Raw genomic sequence first — 26,312 nt, 5'->3', positions numbered from 1 at the left:
CCACAGCCGAAGGACGCCTTCGTCCTTATCATCCATGTAATTTCTGGTCTAGAGCCAGGATGCCCCCGCTTGAACAAGGAGGCCCGCATCCGAGATTCTGCCCAGGTGTACTCCGTAGACCCCTCGCCGTTGAGATGCGCCTCTGTCGCCTATCTGAAATCCGGGGCAAGACCAAGCGGAACCCTGTTCATGATACTATCGCCCCCCCTGCGCGGCCGTCCTGGGCGCCAATCATTGCTGCGACTGCTATCGAAAACGATATGGGTGTGATGCGCACGGGACGACCGTCGAGACGCCTCTCCAAGAGATACAGCGATGACAGACATTGCGTCCTGGCCTTCCACTTGATCATGGCTGATTTAAAGACGCTTGTGTGCCACTGATACAACTCAATCGCCGCGCACCGTTTGCCACCAGCTGTGTCCAAGCCATATCAATTTCCAATACATTCATCTATGCTTAAGACACATTGACATTGTTGAAAACATTTACCATTCTTATACCCAATAACAATCCCCTATCAAATTGATCTCTGTGTAGCAATGTCGTCTACGGAGAAAGACACAATGGAAACGAAACAGGAGAAGGATAATCACGACCGCGAGAGCATTGCCCACGGCAGTATTCTTGGCGCCGACATCGACGATGCCGTTCTTAGGGCCAATGGCCATGCTTCTGATTTGAAACGTCAATTCAACTGGCTGTCAGCCCTGGGGCTGGGATTCTCCATCACCAACTCGTGGGTTGGATACCTGGTAAGCCAACTCAAATGAGTCCATTGATTGTTGTCCCCGAGCAATTGGAATCGCTGACATGTCCTTAGAGCAACTTCGGCCAGAGCCTCATCTATGGCGGACCGCAAGTCTGTATCCTGGGACTGGTTGTCGCCTTTGTGGTCCAATTCATCATCACCCTTGGCCTGGCCGAGATTGCCTCTGCCTTTCCTGTAAGACCCAAATATTTGCATTTGGAGCCACTCCCCAGGCTAACATCTGAATCAACAGTCAACGGGCGGACAGTATCATTTCTGCTATATCCTGACTCCGGAAAAGTCGAAGCGATTCACTGCTTTTGTCGTTGGTTGGATGTCTACTTTGGCGTGGTGGATCGTCACGTAATAACCCCTTCCCTCTCGACGACCAAGACAGCGCCTAATCAAACAAATTAACAGCTGCTCTGGCATCTCCCTCGCCGCGGCAACTCTCTCTGGGATGATTAGCTTCTTCGAACCCGACTTTGTTGTTCAGCGATGGCAGATCTACCTGCTCTACGTTGCGGTTGCTTTGATCACAGGTACTTTGACTAAACGCCCACCCCATATTAGAACTCTAGGGACGGAAGCTAATGCATTTATAGCGGTACCCGTTTTTGTGGCCTCAAATCGACTCGCAATTGTGGTCCAGACCTCGCTTTTCCTCTCCTTGGTAGGAATGGCTCTCACGCTATTTGTGACCACTGGGATGCACGACCATACAAACAAGGGATCTTTCCTGGTTCAGTCCGGTTTGGGTACAAGCGGTTGGAATTCAGGTACAGGTTGGATGCTGGGAATTGCCAACTGCATGTATGCGTTCGGAGCAACCGATGGAGGTGGGTCACCTATATTCCCAGGCAAGGATCGCTTCTAATCTTTGAACAGCTATTCACATCAGCGAGGAGATGTCGCAGCCGGGTCGCCGAGTCCCCCAGATTATCATCATGACAATGATGATTGGCCTAATCACTACTCTTCCTCTATTTATCGCCCTCATGTACTTCATGACGGATCTCGAAGCAGTGACTTCGTCTCCCCTTCCCAGTATGGAGTTGATTTACCAGGCGTAAGTTTGCCCCCCAGCATGTTGGAAGTCCTTACAGCTAACAAACTGTCCTTAGTACTGGGAACAGAAATGTTACGATTTTCCTGGTCTCTTGGATTTTGGCCGTATACGTCAGCAAGTTGCACCCCTGGATCCTCTTCTATTGATCCCATATTCTAACGCATTTCAAATAGTGGCTCTTCCATCCCAATGGGTGAGTAGTGGTCGCATTGCCTGGGCATTTGCCCGAGATGTAAGTCAAAAGAACCATCGAATCCTGATACCCTAAATCCAGACCTAATTCATGTTAGAACGGTGTCCCGTACTCGAATTACTTTGCCAAAATCGACAAAAGACTTGGTTTTCCAATTCGCACGACCGTCGCCTCCTTCGTATTTGTTCTACTCTATGGACTTCTATATCTAGCCTCCACCAATGCTTTCAACTCCATCGTTACCTCGGCTGTACTTTTTCTCAACATTACATACGCGGTGCCGCAGGGAATCCTTCTCTTCCAGGGCCGAGAGAAACATCTTCCGCCCAGATATCTTAACCTGGGGTGGTTTGGGTATGTGTGCAATGCTTTCTCAATCATGTGGATTGTGGTGCTGGGTGTGCTTGTCTGCATGCCCCCAAGCCTGCCAGTCAGAACGGCCACGATGAATTACATCAGTGTTGTGACGGTGGGACTGTTTAGCATTATTATTGCACTCTGGTTCGCAGATGGACGCAAAAAGTTTGAAGGGCCACATATCGATTGGGAGCTCATGAAGGAGGCCAACATGCAAACGCTCAAGGGAGGGGACAAGGGCGCTGGTATTTAGCACGAAGTACCTATTTGGACATGATTGAGTTGGATTACTGAAAGAACCAGGGGGTGTTTGTGTGGGGGCAATGGAATAGTGAGATGAATAGTTCGATCCAAGATTTCGTAGCAAACTATTTACTTGATTCATGTGAACTGAGTCTTGAACGGCGCGACACGTTTCGGCTCGATCTAACTGTCCCACTGGGAGAATAATATCCGTCATGAGCTCCTTCTTGTCCAATTGATAATAGAACCGAATGACCAGGAGAAAATTTAGAAAAAAGTGGAAGGAGTAAAGAATACATCATATGAATGTGGGGTTTAAATACTTATTAGGACAGTTCTCTTCTGAACCACTTGGTTTTCATTCCAAATGAACTATCTTCTAGTGATCCTTCAACTACACTCTTTCTCTCAGTATCCTCCTCAGCCAACCATTTCTAGTCCTAATGGCCTCAGCCCCCAGCTCTGTGGAGAAAAACAAATCAAAGCCGTGACACCCTCCACCAGAAACATGCAAGTCGGCTTGCACGCCGCATTCCCATAACTTCATGGCATATGAAATATTCTCATCGCGAAATGGTTCACCCGATCCAACATCGATATAAGCGCGGGGGAGGTTTGACAGGTCATTTGCCCGTCCAGGGGCGACGTAGATGCTGACGTCGTCAGTTTCAGGGTGAGAGCCTAGGATGCAGGACCACGCATATCGGTTCCAAGCAGTGTAGAAGCCCCTGCCATCTTCAAACTGGAGGCTCGAAAGGTTGGTGCATCGGTCGTCGAGCATTGGGCAGACAAGCAGCTGGGCGCAGACCCTTGGTCCTTTGCGATCTCTCGCAAGAAGTGCCGTTCCCGCGGCAAGCCCTGCACCGGCAGAGACCCCCGCGATCATGAAGCGATCTAGGTCGACATTGTACGCCTCCAGGTTTTCCGACATCCACACGAGCGAGGCATAACAGTCTTCGACTGCCGCAATGCCGGGGTGGTCTGGAGAAAGACGATAATTGACGCTGATGATCACGGCATCCATCTCCTTTATAAGATGACTGACTGCGGAAAGACCGACATAAACATTTCCCATCACCCTTCCTCCACCATGGATGAACAAGATGCCAGGCCGAGGCCCCCCTTGCACCTTGGAGAACTTGTGGGTCAAGACAATAGCCGAGATTTTCTCATCTGGACTTGGGATGACGATATCCACGATTGATATCGCTGGATCATTGTAGATGGCTTCGTCTCGAGGTGGTTCTTCTTCGCGTAGCTCGAGCAGCTCATGGAACCCGGAGGGAATCGGTCGGTGTTGGGTATCTTCGACGGCCAGGATTTCAGGGTCGTAGGGAGGGAGAGGAAAGGCTTGTGTGGCTGTGTGAGTCCCGGCCATAATTTCGTTCGCTGAGTACGTGGTGTGGAGGACCGGGATGAGCTGCGATTGATCCTGGAGATTATTGTTGGTAGACTTGACGGCTCGTAGAGGCTTGGATGGTGATAGCAAGTCACAGAAGACCCAAGATAAGACATATGTGGATGGGACTAGAACATGCGATGGACGAACATCAGCTGAATTCTACGGCTTGCGTTCACTAAACTTAGTCTGGTTGAGGTTTTGTCCCATTTGGGACCTGCTGTATCATTTTCTACATTGGGTGCCCAAGAGCGATCCTGGGGATCGAACTTGATAACAATCCCGACTAAGAGTTATAAGTGCTTGGCAATCACGGAGCCGCAGGGGGGGACGGTGAAGGTGCGTGCGGGAGGTGAATGTGAAGGCGGGGGGTTGGATTTCGTTTTCAAAAGGGAAATTGGCCCAACTGCCGACAGGATCGGATCCGCAGTCGATTTGTAGATTTGATCATTTGTCGATATCTTGGGTTTGAATTTCCTATCAATTCAGAAGTGGGATGCTGTTCCATTAACGGCATAAGTACGCGGAACGCACTCAGTGCAGCGCTGGTGGTGCTGTGTGGTGGCTGACAGCGGACTTGCCATATTGAGAAATACCGGCCGCGTGATGTAATGGCGGAGATGGCGAGTTGAGATCTTATGGGACGACGTTGATCAAGCTGAAATAAATTCTGCATCTGCTTCAATTCGCTTTGTCAAACGGGCAGTCAAGATTGTATCTACCTCTACGTCATTTGTAACGTCGCTTTACCAAATCTCATCTCTTGCATCTTCTTTGCTTGGCACTTCGAACTGCCCAATATGGCCTCCACCAACACCGTCACCGTCACCCTCCAGCAGGTGGCCAAAACCATTGACCACTCGCTGCTTCATCCCACCATGACCGATGCGGAGATTCTCGAAGGCATCAAGATCGCGCGAGAGCACAAGGTCGCTACGGCCTGCGTCAAGCCATACTCCATTCCCTTGGCCAAGAAGGAGCTCGAGGGCTCAGGCGTTCTCGTGTGCCCGGTCATTGGCTTCCCGGCGGGCAACTCGACCACTGAGGTCAAGGTTTTTGAGGCTACCGCTGCTGCAAAGGCAGGTGGCCAGGAGATTGACATGGTCGTCAATGTTGGCAAGGTACTCGGCGGAGAGTGGGACTACGTTGCGGAGGAAATCCGCCAGATCAACGAGGCCGTTGTCGGCGAAGGCGCGATTCTAAAAGTCATCTTCGAGAATGATTACCTCCAAGACGAGCACATCATCAAGCTTTGCGAGATTTGCTCCGAAATCGGCGTCGCCTTCGTCAAGACCTCCACTGGATACGGCTTCGTCAAGCAGGCCAACGGCCAGTATTCGTACAAGGGAGCCACCATCCCTCAGCTCAAGCTGATGCGAAAACACTCCAAGCCCGAGGTTCAGATCAAGGCTGCGGGCGGCATCCGCACACTCGACGGCTTGTTGCACGTCATCTCCATTGGCGTTACTCGCATTGGAGCCACTGCCACGGTGGCTATTATGAAAGAGGCTGTGGCAAGGGGAATCACTGACCAGCCTACCACGGTGCAGTTTACCCCGATAGACGATAGCTCTGCGGGCGGATATTAGGTTGGGGCGAAACAGGACACTGGGTTGGGCAGGAAATTATGCATCTGAAGTTGAGTTAAATCGACATGTTTTAAATTCCATTCGGTTCATTTCTAAAGGCCGGGGACGCATGTGTCCCTTGAACCCGTATTGCGTGCAAATGCTTCGCTGAGATGCCTCCTCCTTGCGTTCAATCAGAAGACATGGATCCCCACCACCGAGCGTTTAGTTTTATTATAAAAAGCCAATGATCTCAATGGATACGATGAATTCAAATACGGTATCGCGTCCCATCGCAGCATCTGAGTTCACTGACACCAGAGGCAGAAACGTCATTGAACCGGCTCCTGCACAACACCGCTCAAACAAAATGACGCACCAAACACCCAAACACGCCTCCGGTGTGGTTTTTAGGCCTAAGGATGCCCCAGGCAGAAACGCGTTTGGTCTTCGCGCTGGCAGTGGCTGGCCGGTTGGCAGCCAGCTGGCAGGCCCATTGTAAGCTCTAAATCACAACTGCACCACAACCCTTCTTCTTTTTTCTCACCTGCATCACTTTTCCCCCGTCTTTACCGATTTTTGTCAACCTCAGTGGTAGCTTTGTTCAACTCCTGCCTTCCAAATCCTCCCAACCACCGCTTGTTTCTTGCCCTCCATCCTTCCACGGAATTTGACCATCGCAATCATGTCAGCCAACAATTCATCACTGCTGGCCAGGCTTCTCGACACTGGCGAATTCAGTGATTTTGTTCTTCTCTGCCAGGGAAAAGAGTTCAGGCTACACAAGGCTATTGTGTGTCCCCAGTCGTCCGTGATGAAAGCTGCGCTCGATGGTGGGTTCCAGGTGAGCTTTTCTTCTTGCATCATTCCATCGAGAGATGCTTACTTTACGGGCAGGAGGCGCAGACTGGCACGCTCAAGGCCGATTCTTTCGACATCAGCACTGTCCAGAGAATGGTGAAATTCCTTTACAGTGGCAGTTACGACGTCAAGTTTCCCGAGGCTGCTTCTGCCAACCCCGCGGGTGCCCTGTTTGGAGTCACGAGCAAGCCCAGCTCTTCTCTCAGTACTGGCAGTCTATTTCCCAATCCTTCTTCCACCTTCCCATTTGGCGGTAACAAGCCAGTCAAATGGTGCGGTTTCAAGGTCGAAAACACCCCAGTCGTCGATAGTAAGCGTCATCTACTCAAACCAAACTTCCTCCTCCTTTCTACGGATCAATATTAACAATCAAAGCAGCTTCCGAACTTCCTGCGTACAAACCAGACACCGAGCCCGTGGTTCCAAGCAAAGAGCCACTGTTGATAACGACTGAGATGGCAACCCTCCTTTGTCACGTTCGTATGAACGCTATCGGAAATTACTACGACATTCCACCACTCCTGAAGCTTGCCAACCGCTATATCGAGTCGATCTTTCGACAAAACTGGTCCGCGGATTCATTTTCGGACGTTGTCATTGACGCTCTAAAGCGCACAGGCGACGAGTCTCTCCACACTATCATGTCCACCACGGCCAGTGATCATATCTCAGAGCTAGTTCAGTCCAACAATTTCGCAAGGCTCAAATCAGACGGCGATTTCATGTACAAAGTTTTGAAAAACTGCGGCAATCGAATTCGGCAACTCGACGAGAGTGTGCAAAACCTCACAACGATTTCAACTATGAGTGAAGCCAACGCAAACAAAGCCCCTACCATCATTGCCGCGATCGACCAATGCCTGAACAATTTGAAGCAGACGAGAAATTGTCGCAATTGCAACCATTATTTCAGTTGTTACATCCAAAACACTGGCAGTGGTCTCGATCCGGTGTACACGCTTCGTTGCGCCGACTGTGAGTGTCGACATGTTTGAGACACCGGCCATTACTGGCCCATTGCCTTTCCGTTCGATTGCGGTCCAGGTAGGATCTGGACTACGATTTCTGTTCTGTATCATCGCCATTTGATATCTTGTAATCGCTCCACGCCCCAGTGGTGCAGGAGCAGGTTTCTGATATTGAGTTCGAGTCTTTGTCATTAATTTCTGAGAAATCTGTTCCAAGGGGCTGTGTTTGGAAGGATAGTTGAGGGTGACGTACGGACGGGGCGTTGCACCATGTATCTCGTGTTCAATGCGAATACCGCGTCAGTTCTAAATACATTCTCGCACTCTTAGACCCATTCACTCATCACCCTAATTAACAGTAGTGTGGCTTAACAATGCAATGTGATTTCGATGCTTGTGAGACAGAAAGAAAGTCCCTGCTTCAAGCGCGCCGAACCACCCTCAGCTGCCCCACGTAATTTTATTCTCACTTACCTGAGTTTCATAGTGAAAGTTGCTTATTCGTAAAAACGGGGATTCCAGCTTTAGGCAGCATTGGGAACGTATGTCTCTCCTACTCGCCACATGTTCAAAGCGATCGCAGTTCCTCCACCAAAAACAACGCAACAATACATCGCCATGTCTCGAAATATTTATTTGATCAAATCTCGCAATTCGTCAAGAATGCGCGCCCACTTTGGCATCCTCATTCCGAATACTGATACCTGCACTCAAGATCTCCATCTTCACACGACGGACCCGGAAACCCCACCATTCCTTGGCACAGTCATCCATGTTATCGGAGCGCCCATGGCTGGGTTTCACCTCGAGTTCAAACGCAATTTTGATGCAAATAGAGATCAGGAATTGAAAGAGGTTATTTTAGTTGGGTCTATCAATGGGATCCATGTGGCCGATCCTCCCTTCACAAACTTTTCAAGAGAGGACAAACCTATCTGCACCGTGGAAGCAGTTGCTACTCAAATACCTCCTCCAAGGAAGAGTGAGAATTTCCTCGCACCCGTCAACGACGTAAGTTCCGCCCTCTCTCATTCGAAACTTCTATTTACACTCTATGAAGGCAACAAACAGGAGGTGCCAGGAGTGGACGATGGATTTTGTTCGACGACTGGTGGAACTTGAATATGTTCCATCTGAAGCTGTCCAGATAGTTCAGAGTCACCGAGATCCGCCGGAGTTTGGAATCGACCTGCGCCCTTTAAACCAAGAGGATTGATGAATATCGGTGGATTTTTTTAATCGTCTACGGAATGATCGATGGATGTTACTGCCTGGTGATTTCAGCCGAGGCATCTTGAAATCCCAACCAGCCTCTCCGCTTATAACGGCATTGACCCACACCAAATGGACAGAGTGAAGGGTATGGTTTCACGCGACAAGTTAAGTTAGACTGATGATAAGAGTTGGCCAACTAGGCATCCTCTTTTGTATTTGTTTGTCCCACGAATAACAAAAAAGCACGTTACTTCAACTGACAAAAGTTCTTCATGACAAATCGCGATTGTAACACCTCCCCACATTCCATGTATGTGGTGTGTTCCTCCGTCCAGGCACCGATATTTGTTCCCCCAACTGCGCCACGTAACCTGGACCAAATCGGAAGGTCGTAAAAAACATGACACCTATTTCGGAATAAGGCCTCATTCGCAGAAATACACCAGCTTTATAAAATACTCACTGTCTTCCTGAAGACTTGTAGTAAAAAAGGTCTTCACAACTCAACATCAGCCGATAAATTCATTACCAAGCACCATGCCTCCTTACAAACTTGAGTTCCCTTGCACCGTCGACGACGGTGCTGCGCTTGCTAAAAGCAACATATCGGCCTTTTGGGAACAAACTTGGTGGAGCATCTTGTGGCCCAATAGAACCCTCGATTCTCTCATTGAAGCTGCCGGCGCAAGAATGCCTAAACTCCTATTGAAGGAGCGCGACATTCGCAGACATCAAAAGGTCATTGATGTGGAGTCTGGTGAAATCGTTGGGTACGCCAGATGGTTCTTGCCGGCATCGCGAAAGGGAGAATGGCTTGAAGCGCAGACGCCGGACGTTAGCGACGAGGAGAAGAGAGCCTTTAATAAGCCTTACGAAAGGGCAGACTGGAGCTATCGAGAAGACATGGGATCTCTTGACGACCACATCCATCAATGGAGACGAAAGTACGAGCATGGCGATGTCATTGGTAAGAAGCTCCAGAGATTCCGGCAATAGTCGCAACGCTAACAATTCAGTGCTTGACTATCTTGGCGTTCGTCCAGACCATCACCGACGAGGTGTAGGGTCCATGCTCGTCCAATCTGGCGTTGAAATGGCGAATAGTCTCGGTTTGGACATCCTTCTAGTGGCGATGGGACGAAAGGCGCTCGGGATGTACCTGAAGGCTGGGTTCGAATTACTTGACGAGGCCTCTCATGATCTCACACCGTACGGAGCTAATGAGAGCTACGAAACATTCTACGTGGTGAAGCGGGCAACTAAGGAGTGAATTGGTTTGGCTTAATCTTAATACTGACAGTTATGGTGCGACAGATCTAGTACATGAAATTAATCAGAATAATACGTATCTTTTCTTTGTAACTTGTGCTCGACATTTTCTTTTATGTTGAGTATTGTCATTTGCAACCACAGTTATATGCCCCAACGCCAAGAGATTTATCGATAACACATCCGAGATAGCTTTCAAAATGTATATTTAGTGAGACTATTCTTAGTATTTATCCTTCCTCGTTATTATTTTAAATTTTTAGTTAACTAATAATTAATAAATCCAGCCCCTTCGCCGGTTAATATCCGCCAGACAAATTTATTCAGCTGAGTCTTATGTGAAAATATTGCACAGCTGTGCGAAAGTCATACGTATGTGTGCGAATAGTAAACCCAATCGCAAACGTGACAGTGGAATGGAGCTGGGCTACAATAGATATTGGAACAGCGGAGTCAGCTGTAGAAATAATAACGATGTGCCAATTCTGCATCATTGAAAGCTCACTCAATCCTTGCTTCATTTGTACGTCTTGTGTGAGCCAGTGGCGAACGGAATGAGCTTTTCAAGATTGACTTGGCAAGACTGAGCGAGATCCAATAATCAGATCAAGCCAGTCACGTCGATGTTTTATGAGATCCGTCTCACATCGACCCGCTCAAGATTAGACGAGCACGCTCTCAAGGCGATGAAAACCCCGTGTATTTAGAAAGGAAGCCATGCCGTTAGTGGCAACCCTGCCGAAGATGCAGGGCACAGGGGCTCCCAAGTCAGGGGTAATTTGTGGCTGGGAGCTAGCGGACGCGCTATTGAATTCGAGCATCAATTATGGAGTTCTGACAGCCCAGGATGTTTATTGACTCCACCCCAGGCGCTTCCAGCAAGTTGCGATGCTCAATTCTCCAGTGTTGCCGAATGGTAATGAGATGCCAGGACGCAAAAGATGCCCAAAATGAGATTATAAAAAAGTCAAAGTACCAGCCGAGACGCAGCCTGCGTTTCGCGAATAATGAAGGCTTAGCTGGTCGTTGTAGGCAGCATCGCTAGAAGATCGACTGCCTAGACTCCGATAAGAATTTATTAGACTCGTTTATTAACCGACGTCGAATTACCCGTTGCCCGATAGCTTCAAGCTCCTTTCAGGCACGCCGTTGCCATGTCTTCCCGGCCTGTGGGCGTTCAATAACTAGCCGGGACAGACCTATTCCCGGCCTGGCGCTGTCCCCAAATGGCCCCAAGCGATGGAGGCCAAGAAGCTGGACGGCTCAATTGGGATAGCTGGGACCCTCATCTCCAGAGACTATTGCACACAAGCGCCGGTCAACACGAGCATCATGCGAGCGCGTGCGGAGGGCGCAATGTTAGTGACGGGATGGCGTCTGGACGGGCTCTTCATATATGTGGCCATGTCTACGGCACCGTTGCGCTAGGCTGTCGTTCCTCGTTTGCTCTACCCGACAGTCGTTCGTTTCCACGATGCGTTCTGCAGCAACTTTCGTCGTGTTGGCCCTCACGGGCGCAGTCGATCTCGTCGCGGCGGGTCTTTGCAAGCCGTCGAGCATTTCTTCTTCGAGCGGAATCATCGCCACTCCCACGGACCCCAGCGCGTCGTCCAGCACCACCCCAGCACCCCGGGTCGTCACTAATGAGGTCGTCAATGGAAACTTTGCAGTAACCGACCCGGATACTCCCAGTGGAATCAGCGACTTCAACAGCGATGGAAACTGTCAACAAGTCCAGGGCCCGGGATACCAGGGCGGCGGTAGCTCTGACAAAGGCTGTGTCCGGATGAACTCGCGAACCCAGACAGTCACCCCAGACAAGCGACAGGAGGTTGACTACAACGCCATGGTTGAGCAGCAACTCTCGGATTTAAGCAGTGGAAACACCTACACTGTCCGTTTCTACTACGCCATCTTGAGGAACGACGTCGCGAACACCTGCCGAGTCAACGCCTACTACGGCAACGAACTATTCGGATCAACGCCCTACTTCCCTGTGGTGGCTGAGATCACAGATGGAAACGTCGCGTGGCTCGAATTCGTCCACCAGGCTGTTGCCCGGACAAGCAGTGGCTTCATCAGATTCGCCCTGACCTGTACCGGAAGCGGCTCGGCCGAAATCTACATCGACCAGATCTTCGTCTCTGATAAAGTTGATCCCGAAAACATCAGTGGAGTCCAGCTATCATACATCTCTTCGCATATTGCCTCGTCAACTGCAGTTCCTTCGAGTACGACCTCTTCAGCGACGTCTGCCACCGTCACTAGTTCTACCACATCCCGTACAACAACAACCACCTCGTCGTCATCGACCACGACGACAACCGCACCCAGTTCTACATGCGGCCTGACCAACGGCGAGGGCTGCTCCCTTAATCCAAGTGTTGATCCAACTGTCTCCTGCCAGACCACTGGTTTCCTCGCGCAGCCATCGCAGGCGTTCTCTAAGGAAGTCTATCCTTACCAGAGCACGCCCGAGCAATGCGCGGCCGTCTGCGCCCAGGTGGCTCGCTGTGTTGCCTCCGCATACGATCGCTTGTCAAAATACTGCGTCTTCATCACCAACTCTCTTGACAGTGCTGGGTTCGAGGAGTCCTCCAACGGCGTCGGCTGGAGCGACCAGGCTTGCTGGGATTGCCCTACCTGTTGAGATCGATACGACATATGGACGAACTGATATGCTGGAATTAAAAACTTGTCTGAACAAAGGAGTGCCGAATTTAACATTGAGCTTGTGGCAACAACCAGCTCATCCGGACCTGGTCGACATCGGTTTGGACAATGGCCCACCTAAAAAGTGCGAATGGTTAGATCCTCCTTGCCGACAGATATGTGTCTCAGTATCCTGCAAAGATATCGAATTGATACTACGATTGGTATTACTAAATGGACCTATGAGCGCAGAGACAAGATGCTTTTTATGAAATAGATATGAACTGCCATCGCGATTTTACATAATAGATGCCTAGATTTTGATATTAGCCCATGATCAAACCTTGATCGATATTCTCCCCGTGTACTCTATTCAGTGTTCTTCGTACCGGGTTTTGTCAATGGGCTCCGTTCAGTTCAGTAACCTTTATCCAACCTGACAACCATTTTTAACGCTCACTTCTATAATCTCAGCTGAGATCCATTACGTTATGAAAGATAGGTATTGTTATGCATTCACGCGTACCAATAGTTTTGCCTAATTCTGAACCAAATTATATAGCTGGCTTACATTCGCAGTTGAATGACATGGTGATAAGCCTCACCTCCATATCAGACGAGATCCGTACTATGTTACAATACTCTAATGACAATGCAGTTACAGATAATTGAAGTGAATCATTCATGATAAATCAATCACTTAAACGAGGGCTCTAGGAAGCTATGATCACAACACGTGGGGCTCGGACCTTGGGCATTTCCGAGGGGAAAACGATGTATTCTAGTATCTTTAATACTAATTTGACGTGGCCACTACTTTAAAAACCTCAATTTCAACCTCTTCTTCATTTTCAGGCTTGTATTAAGTGTACAAAATTTCGTGGGAATCTGTTTCCGACCCTCAGGGTACGAAGAGATTTCCAAGGGGCATAGTCATATCGGCCTCATGCCATAGATACTCGCATCATTATAGTATTGGTTGTAATTTTCAAAAACCCCTGGAAGTATTTTCATTGTCGTCCCATCCATCTCGCCCAATTCCGCAACCGGCCACGTGGTGGGAGAGTCGTGTTGCTTGGGCAGCCGTTTGCCACCACATTTGGAGGTATGATTTGAGTCCTAGCTTGGGCTGAGGAGGCCAAAGGACGCGTTTGATGCTGTTGCCTATTGGAGGCAAGTCTCTCGCGATGTTGCCTCCAGTCGTCTTCGAATCGATGCTGTCTCCTCAATTCTTGCACCTCGCGATCCAGACGTGCGTCAGTCGGTAGACAATTGATTTGATCACGAATCAAATCACGCCGAGCCATTTCCCTCTCGATGATTTCGTCGGTGAATGGGGGATCAGCATTCACTAAAATACGTCAGCTCTACTCCCTCTCATGGACAGATCCTTGATGGACTTACTATCATGCTCGAAGCTGCCTTCCAGAGACTCGATGTTTTGAACTATCTCAGACAATCGAATGTTATATATTCCCGAACTGCCCTTCAATGAATCCATATCGATTAAGAGGTCTTCGTATCTGGAAAATACGTCGTGCTCGTCAACAAGTGCACTGCTGAGGATCGCGTCGACTGGAAGGTTCTCAATGACATGAAAGTCACATCGTAAGGGCATGTCTTCGAGGCGAAATTGCCACTGTAGGTCCTTAATAACACCGTCGGTGAGAGCTTCGGACCCATCAATAAACTCCATAAGATGTTGGTGGTTTGGACCGCGATGGACTTCCAGGCCATGCGCTCTGGCGAAAGCGCCAGAGACGGCCATTATTTTCGAACCCGAATCCGGGACGGCAAAGCAGTTGGAGCCATTGAGGTACCCAGAAACAAACTCCTGCTCCTCGCCAAACATTTTCAGGGAAATTCGAGTGCTTTTTGAGAACGCTCGCTTGAGACGATGCATATATTTGGTAAACGTCTTGGTCAGCTTGAGAAACTTTGACCCAAGAACCAGTGGGTAAAAGACGTTTTCCAGAACAACGCAAGAGAGCTCATGTATTTTTTCCTCGTTTTTAAATTTGAAGCGCCCTCTAATTCTCCCCGGTGAAAAGACCTTTTGTCCTGCAGGAAGAAGGATGTGGCGTTGCGTCCCAGGCTCGGGTGTCAATCCCATGGACCTCGCGAGGTCCATAGAAATGACGTTGACGCTAGAACCGGTGTCAGCGTTGGCCTCAATCTGAACGTCGTTGATTGTCCCGTCGATGCTGAACATTCTTGCTTGAGGCAAAAACTTGGCCTCCCGTGTGTCGGTATCGACTGACTGATGGAGGTTCACCGAATCAGATTTCGGTACAGTGAGAAACTCGATCACTGTTTTCATCCTCTGCTCAGAGCTCAAGGATAAAGGGGCGGGAGGTGAGAGATGTCGTTGCTTGAAAGTTGATCTGTCTATGAATAAATTCTCAAGGAAATCAGGGAGCCAGCCGGCGAACTGATGAAGATGAAACGGATTTTCCCACTCGACTAGCGGTTGACTTGGAATAAAATCCGCCAGTTGGTCAACCAAGGGCGCCCTACGCCTCTTGGCTACGCGCCGCTTTCGTGGAGACCGCAGGCTTTCGGTCCGACTACATAATGTTAGAATGGGTTTGGAATAATCACTTTGAGCTTAAACGGAATGAATACACTATTTGCCTCCAGTTTGTGGACTTTTGAAGCCATTCTGGTTAGCCTCATCTGTATCCCAAGCCGTATGGCTGAACGGATGCTGAGTCCTCCTTCTCATTGTGTCTGGACGTGTCGGGTAGAGTCAAGCAGTATTATTTAACACACACTGGTGGAGAAATGGTGCGAGATATGGAGCATAAGAGACAAGAACCGTTTTAGACAAAGGATTCGAGGGGTCACAGGCGTGAGAGATTTAAGGATACGGCCGAGACTTGAGAAGTAATTTCTATGGCGTGGATGCCTCGCAGGCTGTGCAACGAGCTGACCGTAGCGAAATGAGTTCGGAGGGAGGTGTTGAAGATTGATTGGCTTCATTACCTTCTACCCCTGTTAATGTTGTCCTATCGGCACATTTCATCTCCAATCAGATCTGGACATGTCCATGATGGCCTGATGCCGGGCTGCGTGTCTTAAACAATTGGTGCGGGAGTTAAGGCACAAGTGAGGCGCATACCTGCCTACGCTAATGCAATAGTTTAGACACATGATTTGACCAAGTCTCTCATGCTCTATCAGCTTGGGCGCCTTGCTGCCTGGTGATGTTTTCTCGCGTCGCGGCTTGGCGATTGCAGAAATGCGATTGTGTTTAAAACAACCCAGCATTCATCTCGATATCTGATGGCTTCCATCGTCAATCTTATTCCATGCAGCAACCTGATGAAGACATAGAGCTGAAGCGGCTGAAGCGGCTGAAGCGACATGGCGGTTATTCCGCAGCGGCATCTTGGCTGGCCAGTGACCCTGACGACGAGGCACTTATTTTCAGAAAGTTCAACAGGCTGGCTGCGCTAAATTTGCTCTACATGCAAAGCGAAGTGCTTGAACTGGAAAATAAAGTAGATGCCATGCATTTATCAACCGTCGATGGCCACGATATGGGGTTAAAAGACTCAGCCAGGACATGGGAGACGCTCATACGGCAGTGCCAACCAGGCAGTGAATTCAGGCTAGATGCAAAGGAAAGAATGGATCTTCTTCTCGAGTTGAGAAAGAAGCTGAAAGATTACCGTGCGTCCACGTTCATCTTTGAGATAAGAGCTCTCTTGGCTAACAGTTGTTCAGATGAAGCTTTAGCTCTGCAGAAAGATATCGCAAGCCTCAGGAAGCCTGAAGATCGGGTCATTGAGGCTGTAAAGCACTTTTTCGAGAGGCCGCAACATATTCTTGGAGGAAGCGCCAAGGAGCTTTTCCAAGAGACAAAAACCGATGGTTTTAACGACTTCGTGGCATTAAAACCCCGCGCAGAGAGCGACATTTTCTCCGACTTTCTAAGACGACATTGGCGTGATAAGGTAAGCTACTCTCACATTTCCGGTGTAATAAGTTTTAATAAGTGGCAGGAAGAGGTAGCACGAGATGGTGTCAGCCACTTTAAGCGCTTCAATGAAGACTCGATCACCAGGGCCGTCAACATTGCAACTGTCATTGTTGCTGCATTTTTCCTCATCGGAACAATGGTAGGGTTTTATTTTATGAAGAGCACAGTATTGGAACTCGTCATGATTGCTGTGTTCACCACGTTGTTCGCTGGGAGCTTAGCACTCATCACAAATGCGAGACGAGCCGAGATATTCGCTTCCACAGCTGCGTGAGTCATTCATCCCCACGACTATTAGTCTTGCAATCTGCGGCTAACAGTATTAGATATGCCGCCGTTCTTGTTGTTTTTGTTAGCAGCAGCGAGCTTTCAGCGAGCTAAAATAGTACAACTTTATTATTAACATAGCATTGAACTATCTTGCCAGACGTCCCTATCGAGACAAGTCTCAACAATTCGTGTTATTCTTCTATCGATATACTAATCCCCGGCCCTAGCAACAGAAACAAAATGTTAGCCAGGTCGGGGAAGCTTGCTGTGTGTCAACCTGGTTGGAAGAATAAGCTCTATATTCTTGTGGATATCATAACAACATATCCTATGTTTAAGAATGGATGTGCAAAATTATAAATACATTAATGAATCAACATTCGAATAAAATCAAGTTGGCCTTGTGACCAAGTCGACTCAACACCCATGATCCTCGACATCATCAATCCCACAACCACCCGTCCAGCTCTCCATAGTCAGTCCGGACCGAAAATGCAAAGCCAGATGATCCATCCTGTCTTCCCAGCTCTCGGTGGCCATCTGACAGAATCCACACCGGCTGTGGATCTTATCTTGCCGATGCTGAAGCAGGCTTAGGTCTGGCTTGAAGCCATCCCACTTCTGGCACCGGTGAAACTTGATGAGGTGCTGCCATAGATGGTCCTTGCGGGTAAATTTACGCTCCGATACGGGCCTCTCGGCGCAGGTGTCAAATTCGTGCGATTGAATATGATCATCGGTTGGCGAAGCGTGGCCGCAAAACACGCACTGGGGGTTGCTCTCGTTCATGCGCCAGACGAGGTAGGATTGATCAGGGGGCACTGGAGTCGAGCAGACCCAAGAATCAAGACCCGGAAGATGGATGGATCGTTCATGCCGAACCCAGTCGTACTTTTTCTTGTAGCTCTGGCGGCAGAATGTGCATTGAAAGGCTTGAAACTTTGTGCTTTTTGATCTTGAATTTGGTCGTCGAGAGAGTGTGGAGCCTTCACCAGCTGAGCTATTCGCAGAGCGCGAGATGAAAGCTGGTTCGATGGCAGACCTATTCGAGTAACAAGATGAGGCAGAGTTAGATGACATGTCGTTTAAGCTATGTTTAGGATACCGCAACGAGTCTGCACTCGCGGAGGAACCAGGGCGGTCCAAGAAGCTCAAGTCGAAATTTTCCGCAGAGCCATGACTGCTTGAGTGCGTAGAAAGGGCACTCTCGATAGCAGAAGCCGACGCTGGGTCCTCCTCCGGGGGGGAATTCCGCCATCGCTCCATTGGAGACATGCCTAATTGATGCGGCATCGGAGATCCCTGGAGGAATATTTTGCTACCTTGGTTGCTCTGTGAGTGAGCGGACAGTCGATGCCGACGCCTAGTATTGGCGAACCAGTTTACCACCTGGCTCTTACTCAAGCCGGATTGCCCTGACAGAGCGACCTTTTCTTCCTCTGATGGATACGGATGATCGATGTGGCTGGCAAACCAGTGCCTCAACACCCGCGTCTTCCGCACAGATCGCGTGTTCGTCCTCTTGCTCGACAGGGCGGACACCGACGCCCCCCTCGCCATCGGTTGGCTCGACTGCCCCTCCTCCAGCAGCTCAAAGGAACTCCCTTGCTCGCTCACGCCGTGAAGGTGGCCGATGACAGGCCACGATGTCTCAAAGGCCGAGGGGTCGCGCTTCTCTCGGCCTGACAGACTACATTCCCGGAACAAAGCAACGCAACTGGAGCATGATTTGGTGGGGTTGGGGTTGACGGCAGTCGTCTGGAGGATGAGACATTGGAGGCGACGGCGGCGACAATGGTTGCAGGGAGCCAGCGGTCTGTAAGCGCCGCGTTTAATGAAAAATTCGTCGATGGCCGTCATGGGAGGATTTGGCGCGCTGGAATCCTCGTGTTTCGATGCATCCATCTCCATCTCGCCGCCAAGTTGGTCCAAGAATGAGAAGCCAGCGTCCGGTTGTGCTGAATCAACATCTGTCTCCGCTGCGACCGCCTTTGCCTGCTCAAAACTGGCCTGCCAGTCGATATTGGTCCTGTTTTGGGTTGAGTTTTCCATGGCTAGAGTTGCCGTCGAATCAATTCCATGGATGACGTTGAAGGCGCCCAACTCACTCGACGGGCTGCGAGACTGAGGGATCATGTCGTCAGCCTCATCGTAGGGCACGGCCATTGCGGAGTCGTCCCCGACGGAGAACAGCAGATCATCCAGCGACAAATCCATGTTGGATTGGCGGGATGAAGACGCCTCCATGGTTGACTGCACAAGAGCGACCGCCAATGTATCGTAACAATTGCAGTGGAGTTTCCTAGATTCTTGTCTGACGAGTCGTGAATTATCTTTTTCGGCTTAGTCACTTCCACTGAGTCACGATGCCACCCAATCGGCCAGCGGCGGGAACAAAGCAACACCAGACAAATAGAAATAGGCATGGTCGCGATGCAGGTGTCAATCCGTTCCATCTTCCTTTTTTATTCTGGCGCTGAACATGTCAAGTAAGTGTTCATGAGGTAATCATAAGCTAACAGCTCGTTGTTAGTGGTCGGGCGGATCACGACCACCAGACGGCAAAACCGCTTGTGTACGCAGAAGGCGCGTCGCCAGATTACAGATTTACAAGTAGCCCCGCATTGCACCGAGTAGATAATTGTTATAAAATCCCAACGGATGAGCTGGGTTTTTTTTTTCATCTTGGGAAACTGGTTTTATTTCAAGAAGAGTGAAGAAACGTCGAGGTGGTCAGAAAGATTGGCTAAACCTCGAACCAGAGCAAGCGCTGAGATAGACGCTGGGGATACACCATCTACAAGCAACGAGACCAGCATCATTCTCCAAATTGCATTTTATTTTTCAGGTCTTCTTCTTCTCATTATGGCCACTGCCACCCGTCGACCCGTTTTCTTCAACCCAGGAGCCCGCTCATGGACTGCGCCGCCATCCTCCGACGAGGACGTCGTGGACAGGTTCCATAAGCAGATGCCCAACTACAGTCCGACCGAGTTTGTGAGTCTCGATGCTATCGCAAAGGAGATCGGTGTCGGTGCCGTTCACCTAAAGAATGAAGGCAACCGCTTCGGGATGCCGTCGTTCAAGATCCTCGGCGCCTCGTGGGGAACATTCCGCGCCATCACGCAACAGCTGAGTCTGCCCATCAGCTCGGACATCGAGACGGTCAAGAAGGCGCTGGAATCGCATAGCATCTCGCTTTACGCCGCGACGGATGGAAACCATGGCCGCGCTGTAGCACGCATGGGTGCCATCTTCTCAATTCCTGCTGAGATTCACGTCCCCGCGACCTTGGGGGAGAGCGCCGTTGAACTGATCCGCTCCGAGGGCGCCACCATTGTTGTCTCGTCTGGGACTTATGATGAAGCCGTTTTCGAAGCGTACAGTGCCTCGAAGCACGAGGGAGGAATTCTCATCCAGGATTTTGCCTTTGACGACTACCAAGACTTTCCTCAGGTTGGTCCAAACATGCCTGCTTGCTTGACGATGAACTAACATGCTACCCCAGTGGATTGTCGACGGCTATCTCACCATGATGCGCGAGGTCGATCAGCAGCTCGCCGGCACCTGTGCCGACCTCGTCATCGCGCCCGTCGGAGTCGGCTCCTTCGCGCAAGCTGTCGTCGCCCACTTCAAAAGAGAGGGCAGCTCCACAGCCGTCATGATTGTTGAGCCCGACACTGCGGCCTGCATGTGGAAGAGCCTGAAGCGAGGCGAGCTGACGTCGGAGCAAACGACCCCAACCATCATGGCTGGCCTTGACTGTGGCACTCCGTCGACCATTGCTTGGCCACTTGTCAAGGGGGGTGTTGATGCCAGTGTCACCGTCTCGGACTACGAATCCCATAAGGCGTCGCTTTACCTCAAGTCTCTTGGCATCTCTGCCGGGCCTTGCGGTTCTGCACCCCTTGCTGCTCTCCGGCGATTGACGGCATCAGACAAGTCGACCTTGGGGTTACACGAGAATTCCACCGTGGTTCTCCTCTGCACTGAGCGCAACAGAGAGTATCCCGTTCCTCTCAGCGTGTCCAGTGATGACCCCGTCGTCTTGACCCAGACACTCGTCCAGATCAACTCGGCCAACCCGTCGTTAGGTTCCGTCCCGGGACCCGGCGAGACGGCTATCGCTCGGTACATCACCGCATGGCTGGAGCATCGCGACATCGAAAGCCACTGGATCGAGCCCACAAAGGGACGGCCATCCGTTGTTGGCGTAGCGCGAGGATCGGGAGGCGGCAAAAGCCTTCTGTTAAACGGACACATCGACACTGTAACGCTCATGGGCTACGACGACGACCCGTTGAGTGGCTGTATTACTGATGGCAAGCTCTACGGCCGTGGTTCCGCGGACATGAAAGGCGGAGTCGCTGCCGCCATGATTGCCCTCGCCAACGCAAAGAAGGCCGGCCTTCGAGGCGATGTCATCTTTACCGGCGTCGCTGACGAAGAGGCTGTGAGCATCGGCACACAAGATGTCCTCGCGGCTGGATGGCGCGCCGACGCCGCTATCGTCTCAGAGCCAACCGATCTCGACATCGTCCACGCCCACAAGGGCTTTGTCTGGCTCGATGTCACGGTCCAGGGCGTTGCCTCGCATGGCTCTCGTGCGGATTTGGGAGTCGATGCCATCGCAAAGGCTGGTTACTTCCTCGCAGAGCTCGACAGGCATGCACAGCGGTTGCTAGACGGCCCGGCTGACCCTATTGTCGGGTCTCCAACCATCCACGCATCTCTCATCAAAGGCGGCGAAGAGGAGTCATCTTATCCAGCTCTGTGCACCATCTCGATAGAACGGCGCACCGTAGCAGGCGAGACGCCGGAGACGGTTAAGAAGGAGATCCAAGACATTCTGGACAAGCTCACCAAGGAGGTTTCCGGTTTCAAGGCAGACCTCAAAGTCACCTTCAGCCGGTCTCCATTCAAGCTCCCATTAGACGACCCCTTCACGGTGCTGGTAGGGGACTTTGTGGGCAAAGCGCTTGGGAAGACGGCCACTGTCACGGGTGGCGCATACTGGACCGACTGCGCTTTGTTAGCTGATAAGGGCATCCCGTCGCTTCTTTGGGGGCCCAAGGGTGAGGGCCTGCATGCGAAGGAGGAATGGGTTGATGTGGAATCGGTGAGGTTGGTTGCAGAGACCTTGACCAACATTGCGAAGCAGTTCTGTCAATAGTGACGCTGTGGAAATTGCAAGCGAGTACTGAAGTAGGAAAACATTAGGATCAGGAAGATCCAGTTTCCGCGGGTTGCACCAAACTGGGGCAATGCAAATCAGGGTCTAATCTCTGTCGTACAATGTCGTATTTTTCCACTCAGTAGATTGGCTCTCAATCATGTTCCCATGCCTCAGCTCTCATGCTCCTGGTGATGATCGACACAGCATGCTACCCCAGACTACGGGCCATTCACAGTTGATGACATCTGGATCTCGCTACAACAGTCGAACGTCGTACTCAAAATGGATTTCTAGCAGTGTGTTCTAGCAAGTTTGCCAGAAACCACGCAAATGGACTCATTCCTTGCCTGATGCATGGTCGTTGATGCGGGCAATAAGACACCGAGGGACATCCCAAATAGGCAGTACGATGCAATCCGGCGGGTTCAATCAGCATCAACCTCTCAATCCCCGCAACCATGGTCATGGCAATCCTCGTATCCATCGCTATGTGATTGCTCTCTCTCTCTCTCTCCGCTATTCATCACCTCATGCTCCATCCGATCTCGCCAGCATGAGCGAATACTACAGCGTCACCGCCACGCTCCAACTCCCCATGTCAATCCCCGTCAATCCCCATGTAAATCATATCCCTCTCCGCAGTCTCCGCCTTAAGCGAAGCGCTCGAATCAAACTCGGTCCCTCCCCCGGACAAAGATCCCCCAGAAATGCCGTTCCCGCCCCTGGACGCTTTCCCCCACAAAGCCCCGCTCCGCTCCTCGCTGTGATAGCTTCATTGCGTCCCCGGCTTCTCCAGCCATGCGCACGAATCCCCGGCGCGTACCGGGTATTTAACTTCGCTCCTCTCGGCCCATGGCCCTGGCGCGCTGTTACCTTGCTCCACGAGCTTATCCCTGTCCCAGGAACGACTCCCGCCGATCGCATGACGCCACTCGGTGGTTGTGGCGGACGAGCCGAGGGGCTGCGAGTGAAGCCGATATGCGACGGCGATATTATGTCGAGTTTTGCCGTCTAAGCGGGGACAATTGGCTCGTCATGGGGTGGACTTGGGTGTCGGACGAAGCGCTTCATGTGGATTAGCCATGACGGGTAATTGGCATTGAGTTGATGCTCAGTATAAGGTGACGGAAGAGGCGGAGTAGATGCTCATCCAAGATCCTCGCAGGTATAAATTGAGCGGCGCAGAACGTAGCATCTCGACGTGTTCCCCAGCCTTCTCAGCAGCGACACAGCGCTCTGCAGGACCTCTCTGAGAACAGCCATGGTCTCTTTCAAGACGGCCTTTGTCGCCGCAATCCAGATTGTCGCTGCTTCCGCGCTCGACATTTCTGTCGAGTCGACTGGTAACTTTACCGGTGGTTACCACTATGGCTTCCTGCACGAGGTACTTCGACCCTCTCAGCACCTCCAAGACCGGCCTCACTAACACAAAGCTTCTAGGACATCAACAACTCGGGCGACGGCGGCATCTACGCTGAATTGGTCCGCAACCGAGCTTTCCAGTACAGCGACAGATACCCCGTCTCGCTTGACGGCTGGCGCTCCATCAACAGCGCCAACCTGAGCCTGAGCCGTCTTGCCGAGCCGCTGTCCGACGTGCTCCCCGTCTCGGTCAATGTCAAGGCCACCAAGAACTCCGGCAAGAGGCGTGTCGGGCTCCAGAACGAGGGCTACTGGGGCATGGACGTCAAGCGCCACAAGTACACGGGCTCGTTCTGGGTCCGCGGCGCATACAAGGGCTACTTCACTGCTGAGCTCAGGTCCAACCTGACCGAGGACGTGTTTGGCTCCGTTAAGGTCAAGTCCCATGCTGTGGCGAATGACTGGGTCGAGCATGAGTTCGAGCTGCTGCCCAAGAAGGATGCGCCCAACAGCAACAACACGTTTGCCATCACCTTTGACCCCAAGGTGTGTATACACTCATAGCGGTATCCAACTCACATGGCCATCTCTAACAGCTCTCTCCAGGGTGCTTCCAGTGGTTCTCTCGACTTTAACCTCATCAGTTTGTTCCCTCCCACTTACAAGAACCGCAAGAACGGTCTCCGCAAGGACATTGCTGAGGCTCTCGAGGAGCTCCACCCCGTGAGTCGACTACCCACCATGCTACCATCAGGCCACTAACATTATTCTCAGACTATTCTCCGATTCCCCGGCGGTAACATGCTTGAGGGACTTACTCACTCCACCTACTGGAACTGGAAGGACAGCCTCGGCCCGCTCCGCACCCGCCCCGGTTTCCAGGGTGTCTGGAACTACCAGCAGACCCACGGTCTCGGACTCATGGAGTACCTTTACTGGGCCGAGGACATGGGCCTAGATATCGTCATTGGCATTTGGGCCGGTCTCTCTCTTGACGGAGAAGTCACGCCCAAGGCGGACTTCCAGGCCGTAATCGACGAGGGCCTCGAGCAGATCGAGTTCATCCGCGGCGCCGCCGACTCCAAATGGGGATCTGTCCGCGCCGAGCTCGGCCACCCTGAGCCTTTTAAGTTGAATTATGTTGAGATTGGTAACGAGGATTGGCTAGCGGGATACCCGGGCGGGTGGAGCTCATACAAAGCTTACCGTCTCCCGCTATTTGTTGAAGCCATCAACAACGCCTACGACGACATCACCGTTATTGCGTCCGGCGCCAGCACAGACGGCGACGGCTTTAATATCCCAACGAAGGTCGTGGGTGATTATCATCCATACAGAAGCGCGGGTTCGTTTTCTCGTTTCTAAATAACGGAGTTGTGGCTAATGAGGTTATCAGACGCGCTCGTCGATGAGTTCGACCGCTTCGACAACGATGTGTCCCACATCGTCGGTGAAGTCGCTGCCGTGCACCCCAATGGCGGTATTGGATGGAGCGGAAACTTGATGTCGTTCCCCTGGTGGATTGGAACCGTTGGAGAGGCCATTTCTCTCATCGGCTACGAGCGCAATGCCGACCACGTTCCCGGCACCTTCTACGCTCCTGTCCTTCGCAACATGAACGAGTGGCAGTGGGCCGTCACCATCCTCCAGTTCGCCGCCGACACTGCTCTGACTACCCGCTCCACTAGCTGGTATATCTGGGAGCTGTTCGCAAAGTACCCCATCACCCGAGTGCTCACCGCCACCGCCGAATTTGACCCTGCCTTCTACGTAGTCGGCAGCAACGAAGACCTCGGCACGCTCGTATGGAAGGGCGCCGTGTACAACACCACTAACAACGCCGACGTGCCCATCACGGTCGCCTTTGACGGCGTCAAGGCCGGTACCAAGGCCGAGTTGACGGTGCTGACCAACAACTCCGAGGATCCGTATGCGTACAACGACCCGCTTACCGGCGTCAACATTGTGGACCGAACAACTACGGTTCTCGAGGCGAATGAAAAGGGTGTGTTTGAGTTTGTCTTGCCTGAGCTGAGTGTCGCAGTCCTCGCCGCTACTGTGAAGAGTGCGACAAAGACCAGACGGAGCAGGGGGAGGGCACTTGGCGCGTAGATACAAGTCGAGTTGTATCTGGGGGTAAGGAGAAAGTGTAGATAGCTCGAGGAACTGCTCAGTTGTCAACCTCATGACTGATGTAAATAGTTAACGATTTGATTACGCCATATATCTGTCCTTTGAATCCTTTCTTCAAATTGGTATCCTGTAGCGACGCTCTGGGAAACGGCGCACGGTCACATAATGGGTCGACTCCGTGTTATGATTCATGTTGAAGTTATGTGTTGAAGTTATGAAGTTTATGACATCGGCGATATATGCCGACAAGAGAAACTGGTTATCCGAATCCGAAACTCTGATCAGCCCGTGGACAGCAATGCAGCGTTGGTGGCAGTGGAGATCAACGATGAGACCCACGCGGGAAAGAGCTGGAGCCGAAGTGAACTTCATGTCGCATCGACTTTTCGGTGAGTGTTATCTTCGCGTTTGGAGTCTTGTACTGATATAATTTGTTCAAGCTCTGGTCTCGCGGTCGTAGTTGACGAGTTCCTCCCAGAGAATTTGGGGATCCGGCGACCTTCAAGAAGCCAAAGGGGAAGGTGACCTTTGACATTTCTACGCATACGACCGTCCCAACTATTCCAAACTCTGGAGTCATCGTGAGAGGCTCACTGACGATAATTGCAACCTCTACCTCTTGCGCGACAAGCAGGATTGGCTTTGTCGGCTGCGCACCTGCCTACGAAGATGGATACTCGCATCGTCTACTACTTCGAATGGGTTTCCAAGGAACACTTTACACAACATTCCCAGCGCACGACTGCTTGGCACGGGAATCCGAGTGGATTCCAAGACAAATACATTGCCGAGAATCAAGACCAGTTCCTTGATGTTGCGAGAGCAGTCACTCAGAGTCTCG

At 51.1% G+C, this 26,312-nt stretch overlaps 12 protein-coding genes across 12 annotated transcripts; 9 read left to right on the top strand and 3 right to left on the bottom strand.

The window, feature by feature from the left end:
* Nucleotides 1–566: 566 nt before the first annotated feature.
* BGZ61DRAFT_428581 (amino acid/polyamine transporter I) lies at nt 567–2,735 on the top strand (the record flags this gene model as incomplete). The annotated part of the gene is made up of 9 exons (XM_046243757.1): nt 567–755; nt 824–946; nt 1,005–1,114; nt 1,172–1,293; nt 1,357–1,590; nt 1,640–1,820; nt 1,876–1,934; nt 1,994–2,052; nt 2,111–2,735. The coding sequence occupies 9 exons, from the start codon at nt 567–569 to the stop codon at nt 2,621–2,623; spliced, it is 1,590 nt and encodes a 529-aa protein (XP_046098899.1). The 3' UTR covers nt 2,624–2,735.
* Nucleotides 2,736–3,022: 287 nt separating this feature from the next.
* BGZ61DRAFT_314202 (Alpha/Beta hydrolase protein) lies at nt 3,023–3,727 on the bottom strand (the record flags this gene model as incomplete). Its single annotated transcript, XM_046238851.1, has 1 exon — nt 3,023–3,727. A coding segment is annotated over one exon (705 nt), but the record flags the coding sequence as incomplete, so codon positions are not given.
* A 954-nt stretch (nt 3,728–4,681) lies between these two features.
* BGZ61DRAFT_459530 (uncharacterized protein) lies at nt 4,682–5,871 on the top strand. Its single transcript, XM_046246927.1, has one exon. The coding sequence runs from the start codon at nt 4,813–4,815 to the stop codon at nt 5,599–5,601; it is 789 nt and encodes a 262-aa protein (XP_046098897.1). The 5' UTR covers nt 4,682–4,812; the 3' UTR covers nt 5,602–5,871.
* Nucleotides 5,872–6,233: 362 nt separating this feature from the next.
* BGZ61DRAFT_107493 (uncharacterized protein) lies at nt 6,234–7,742 on the top strand. Its single transcript, XM_046236894.1, has 3 exons — nt 6,234–6,424; nt 6,478–6,751; nt 6,820–7,742. Exons 1-3 carry the CDS (start codon nt 6,266–6,268, stop codon nt 7,434–7,436), a joined length of 1,050 nt encoding a protein of 349 aa, XP_046098896.1. The 5' UTR covers nt 6,234–6,265; the 3' UTR covers nt 7,437–7,742.
* Nucleotides 7,743–8,029: 287 nt separating this feature from the next.
* On the top strand, nt 8,030–8,870 carry BGZ61DRAFT_459528 (uncharacterized protein). Its single transcript, XM_046246926.1, has 2 exons — nt 8,030–8,420; nt 8,470–8,870. Exons 1-2 carry the CDS (start codon nt 8,073–8,075, stop codon nt 8,623–8,625), a joined length of 504 nt encoding a protein of 167 aa, XP_046098895.1. The 5' UTR covers nt 8,030–8,072; the 3' UTR covers nt 8,626–8,870.
* A 134-nt stretch (nt 8,871–9,004) lies between these two features.
* Nucleotides 9,005–9,984, top strand: BGZ61DRAFT_521521 (uncharacterized protein). Its single transcript, XM_046252496.1, has 2 exons — nt 9,005–9,591; nt 9,641–9,984. Exons 1-2 carry the CDS (start codon nt 9,162–9,164, stop codon nt 9,892–9,894), a joined length of 684 nt encoding a protein of 227 aa, XP_046098894.1. The 5' UTR covers nt 9,005–9,161; the 3' UTR covers nt 9,895–9,984.
* A 1,292-nt stretch (nt 9,985–11,276) lies between these two features.
* BGZ61DRAFT_459526 (uncharacterized protein) lies at nt 11,277–12,888 on the top strand. Its single transcript, XM_046246925.1, has one exon. The coding sequence runs from the start codon at nt 11,290–11,292 to the stop codon at nt 12,541–12,543; it is 1,254 nt and encodes a 417-aa protein (XP_046098893.1). The 5' UTR covers nt 11,277–11,289; the 3' UTR covers nt 12,544–12,888.
* Nucleotides 12,889–13,397: 509 nt separating this feature from the next.
* Nucleotides 13,398–14,757, bottom strand: BGZ61DRAFT_556600 (uncharacterized protein; the record flags this gene model as incomplete). The annotated part of the gene is made up of 2 exons (XM_046255660.1): nt 13,398–13,896; nt 13,950–14,757. 2 exons carry the CDS (start codon nt 14,755–14,757, stop codon nt 13,556–13,558), a joined length of 1,149 nt encoding a protein of 382 aa, XP_046098892.1. The 3' UTR covers nt 13,398–13,555.
* A 1,099-nt stretch (nt 14,758–15,856) lies between these two features.
* On the top strand, nt 15,857–16,911 carry BGZ61DRAFT_363484 (uncharacterized protein; the record flags this gene model as incomplete). The annotated part of the gene is made up of 4 exons (XM_046241439.1): nt 15,857–16,220; nt 16,275–16,435; nt 16,553–16,800; nt 16,857–16,911. 4 exons carry the CDS (start codon nt 15,857–15,859, stop codon nt 16,909–16,911), a joined length of 828 nt encoding a protein of 275 aa, XP_046098891.1.
* Nucleotides 16,784–19,080, bottom strand: BGZ61DRAFT_459523 (uncharacterized protein). Its single transcript, XM_046246924.1, has 2 exons — nt 16,857–19,080; nt 16,784–16,800 (listed from the first exon to the last, which is right to left on the bottom strand). The coding sequence occupies exon 1, from the start codon at nt 19,045–19,047 to the stop codon at nt 17,218–17,220; it is 1,830 nt and encodes a 609-aa protein (XP_046098890.1). The 5' UTR covers nt 19,048–19,080; the 3' UTR covers nt 16,784–16,800; nt 16,857–17,217.
* Nucleotides 19,081–19,665: 585 nt separating this feature from the next.
* On the top strand, nt 19,666–21,973 carry BGZ61DRAFT_497679 (tryptophan synthase beta subunit-like PLP-dependent enzyme; the record flags this gene model as incomplete). The annotated part of the gene is made up of 2 exons (XM_046251184.1): nt 19,666–20,256; nt 20,309–21,973. The coding sequence occupies 2 exons, from the start codon at nt 19,666–19,668 to the stop codon at nt 21,971–21,973; spliced, it is 2,256 nt and encodes a 751-aa protein (XP_046098889.1).
* A 1,264-nt stretch (nt 21,974–23,237) lies between these two features.
* Nucleotides 23,238–25,567, top strand: BGZ61DRAFT_428564 (glycoside hydrolase superfamily; the record flags this gene model as incomplete). The annotated part of the gene is made up of 5 exons (XM_046243756.1): nt 23,238–23,360; nt 23,417–23,884; nt 23,945–24,061; nt 24,113–24,683; nt 24,735–25,567. 5 exons carry the CDS (start codon nt 23,238–23,240, stop codon nt 25,448–25,450), a joined length of 1,995 nt encoding a protein of 664 aa, XP_046098888.1. The 3' UTR covers nt 25,451–25,567.
* Between the last annotated feature and the right edge of the window lie 745 nt (nt 25,568–26,312).

This window comes from Ilyonectria robusta, assembly GCF_021365365.1.
Source record: "Ilyonectria robusta strain PMI_751 chromosome Unknown BGZ61scaffold_23, whole genome shotgun sequence".
In the NCBI taxonomy this organism is placed as follows: Eukaryota; Fungi; Ascomycota; class Sordariomycetes; order Hypocreales; family Nectriaceae; genus Ilyonectria; species Ilyonectria robusta.
Note: the sequence above shows the minus strand (reverse complement) of the source record. Positions and strands in the feature narration are given on the sequence as shown.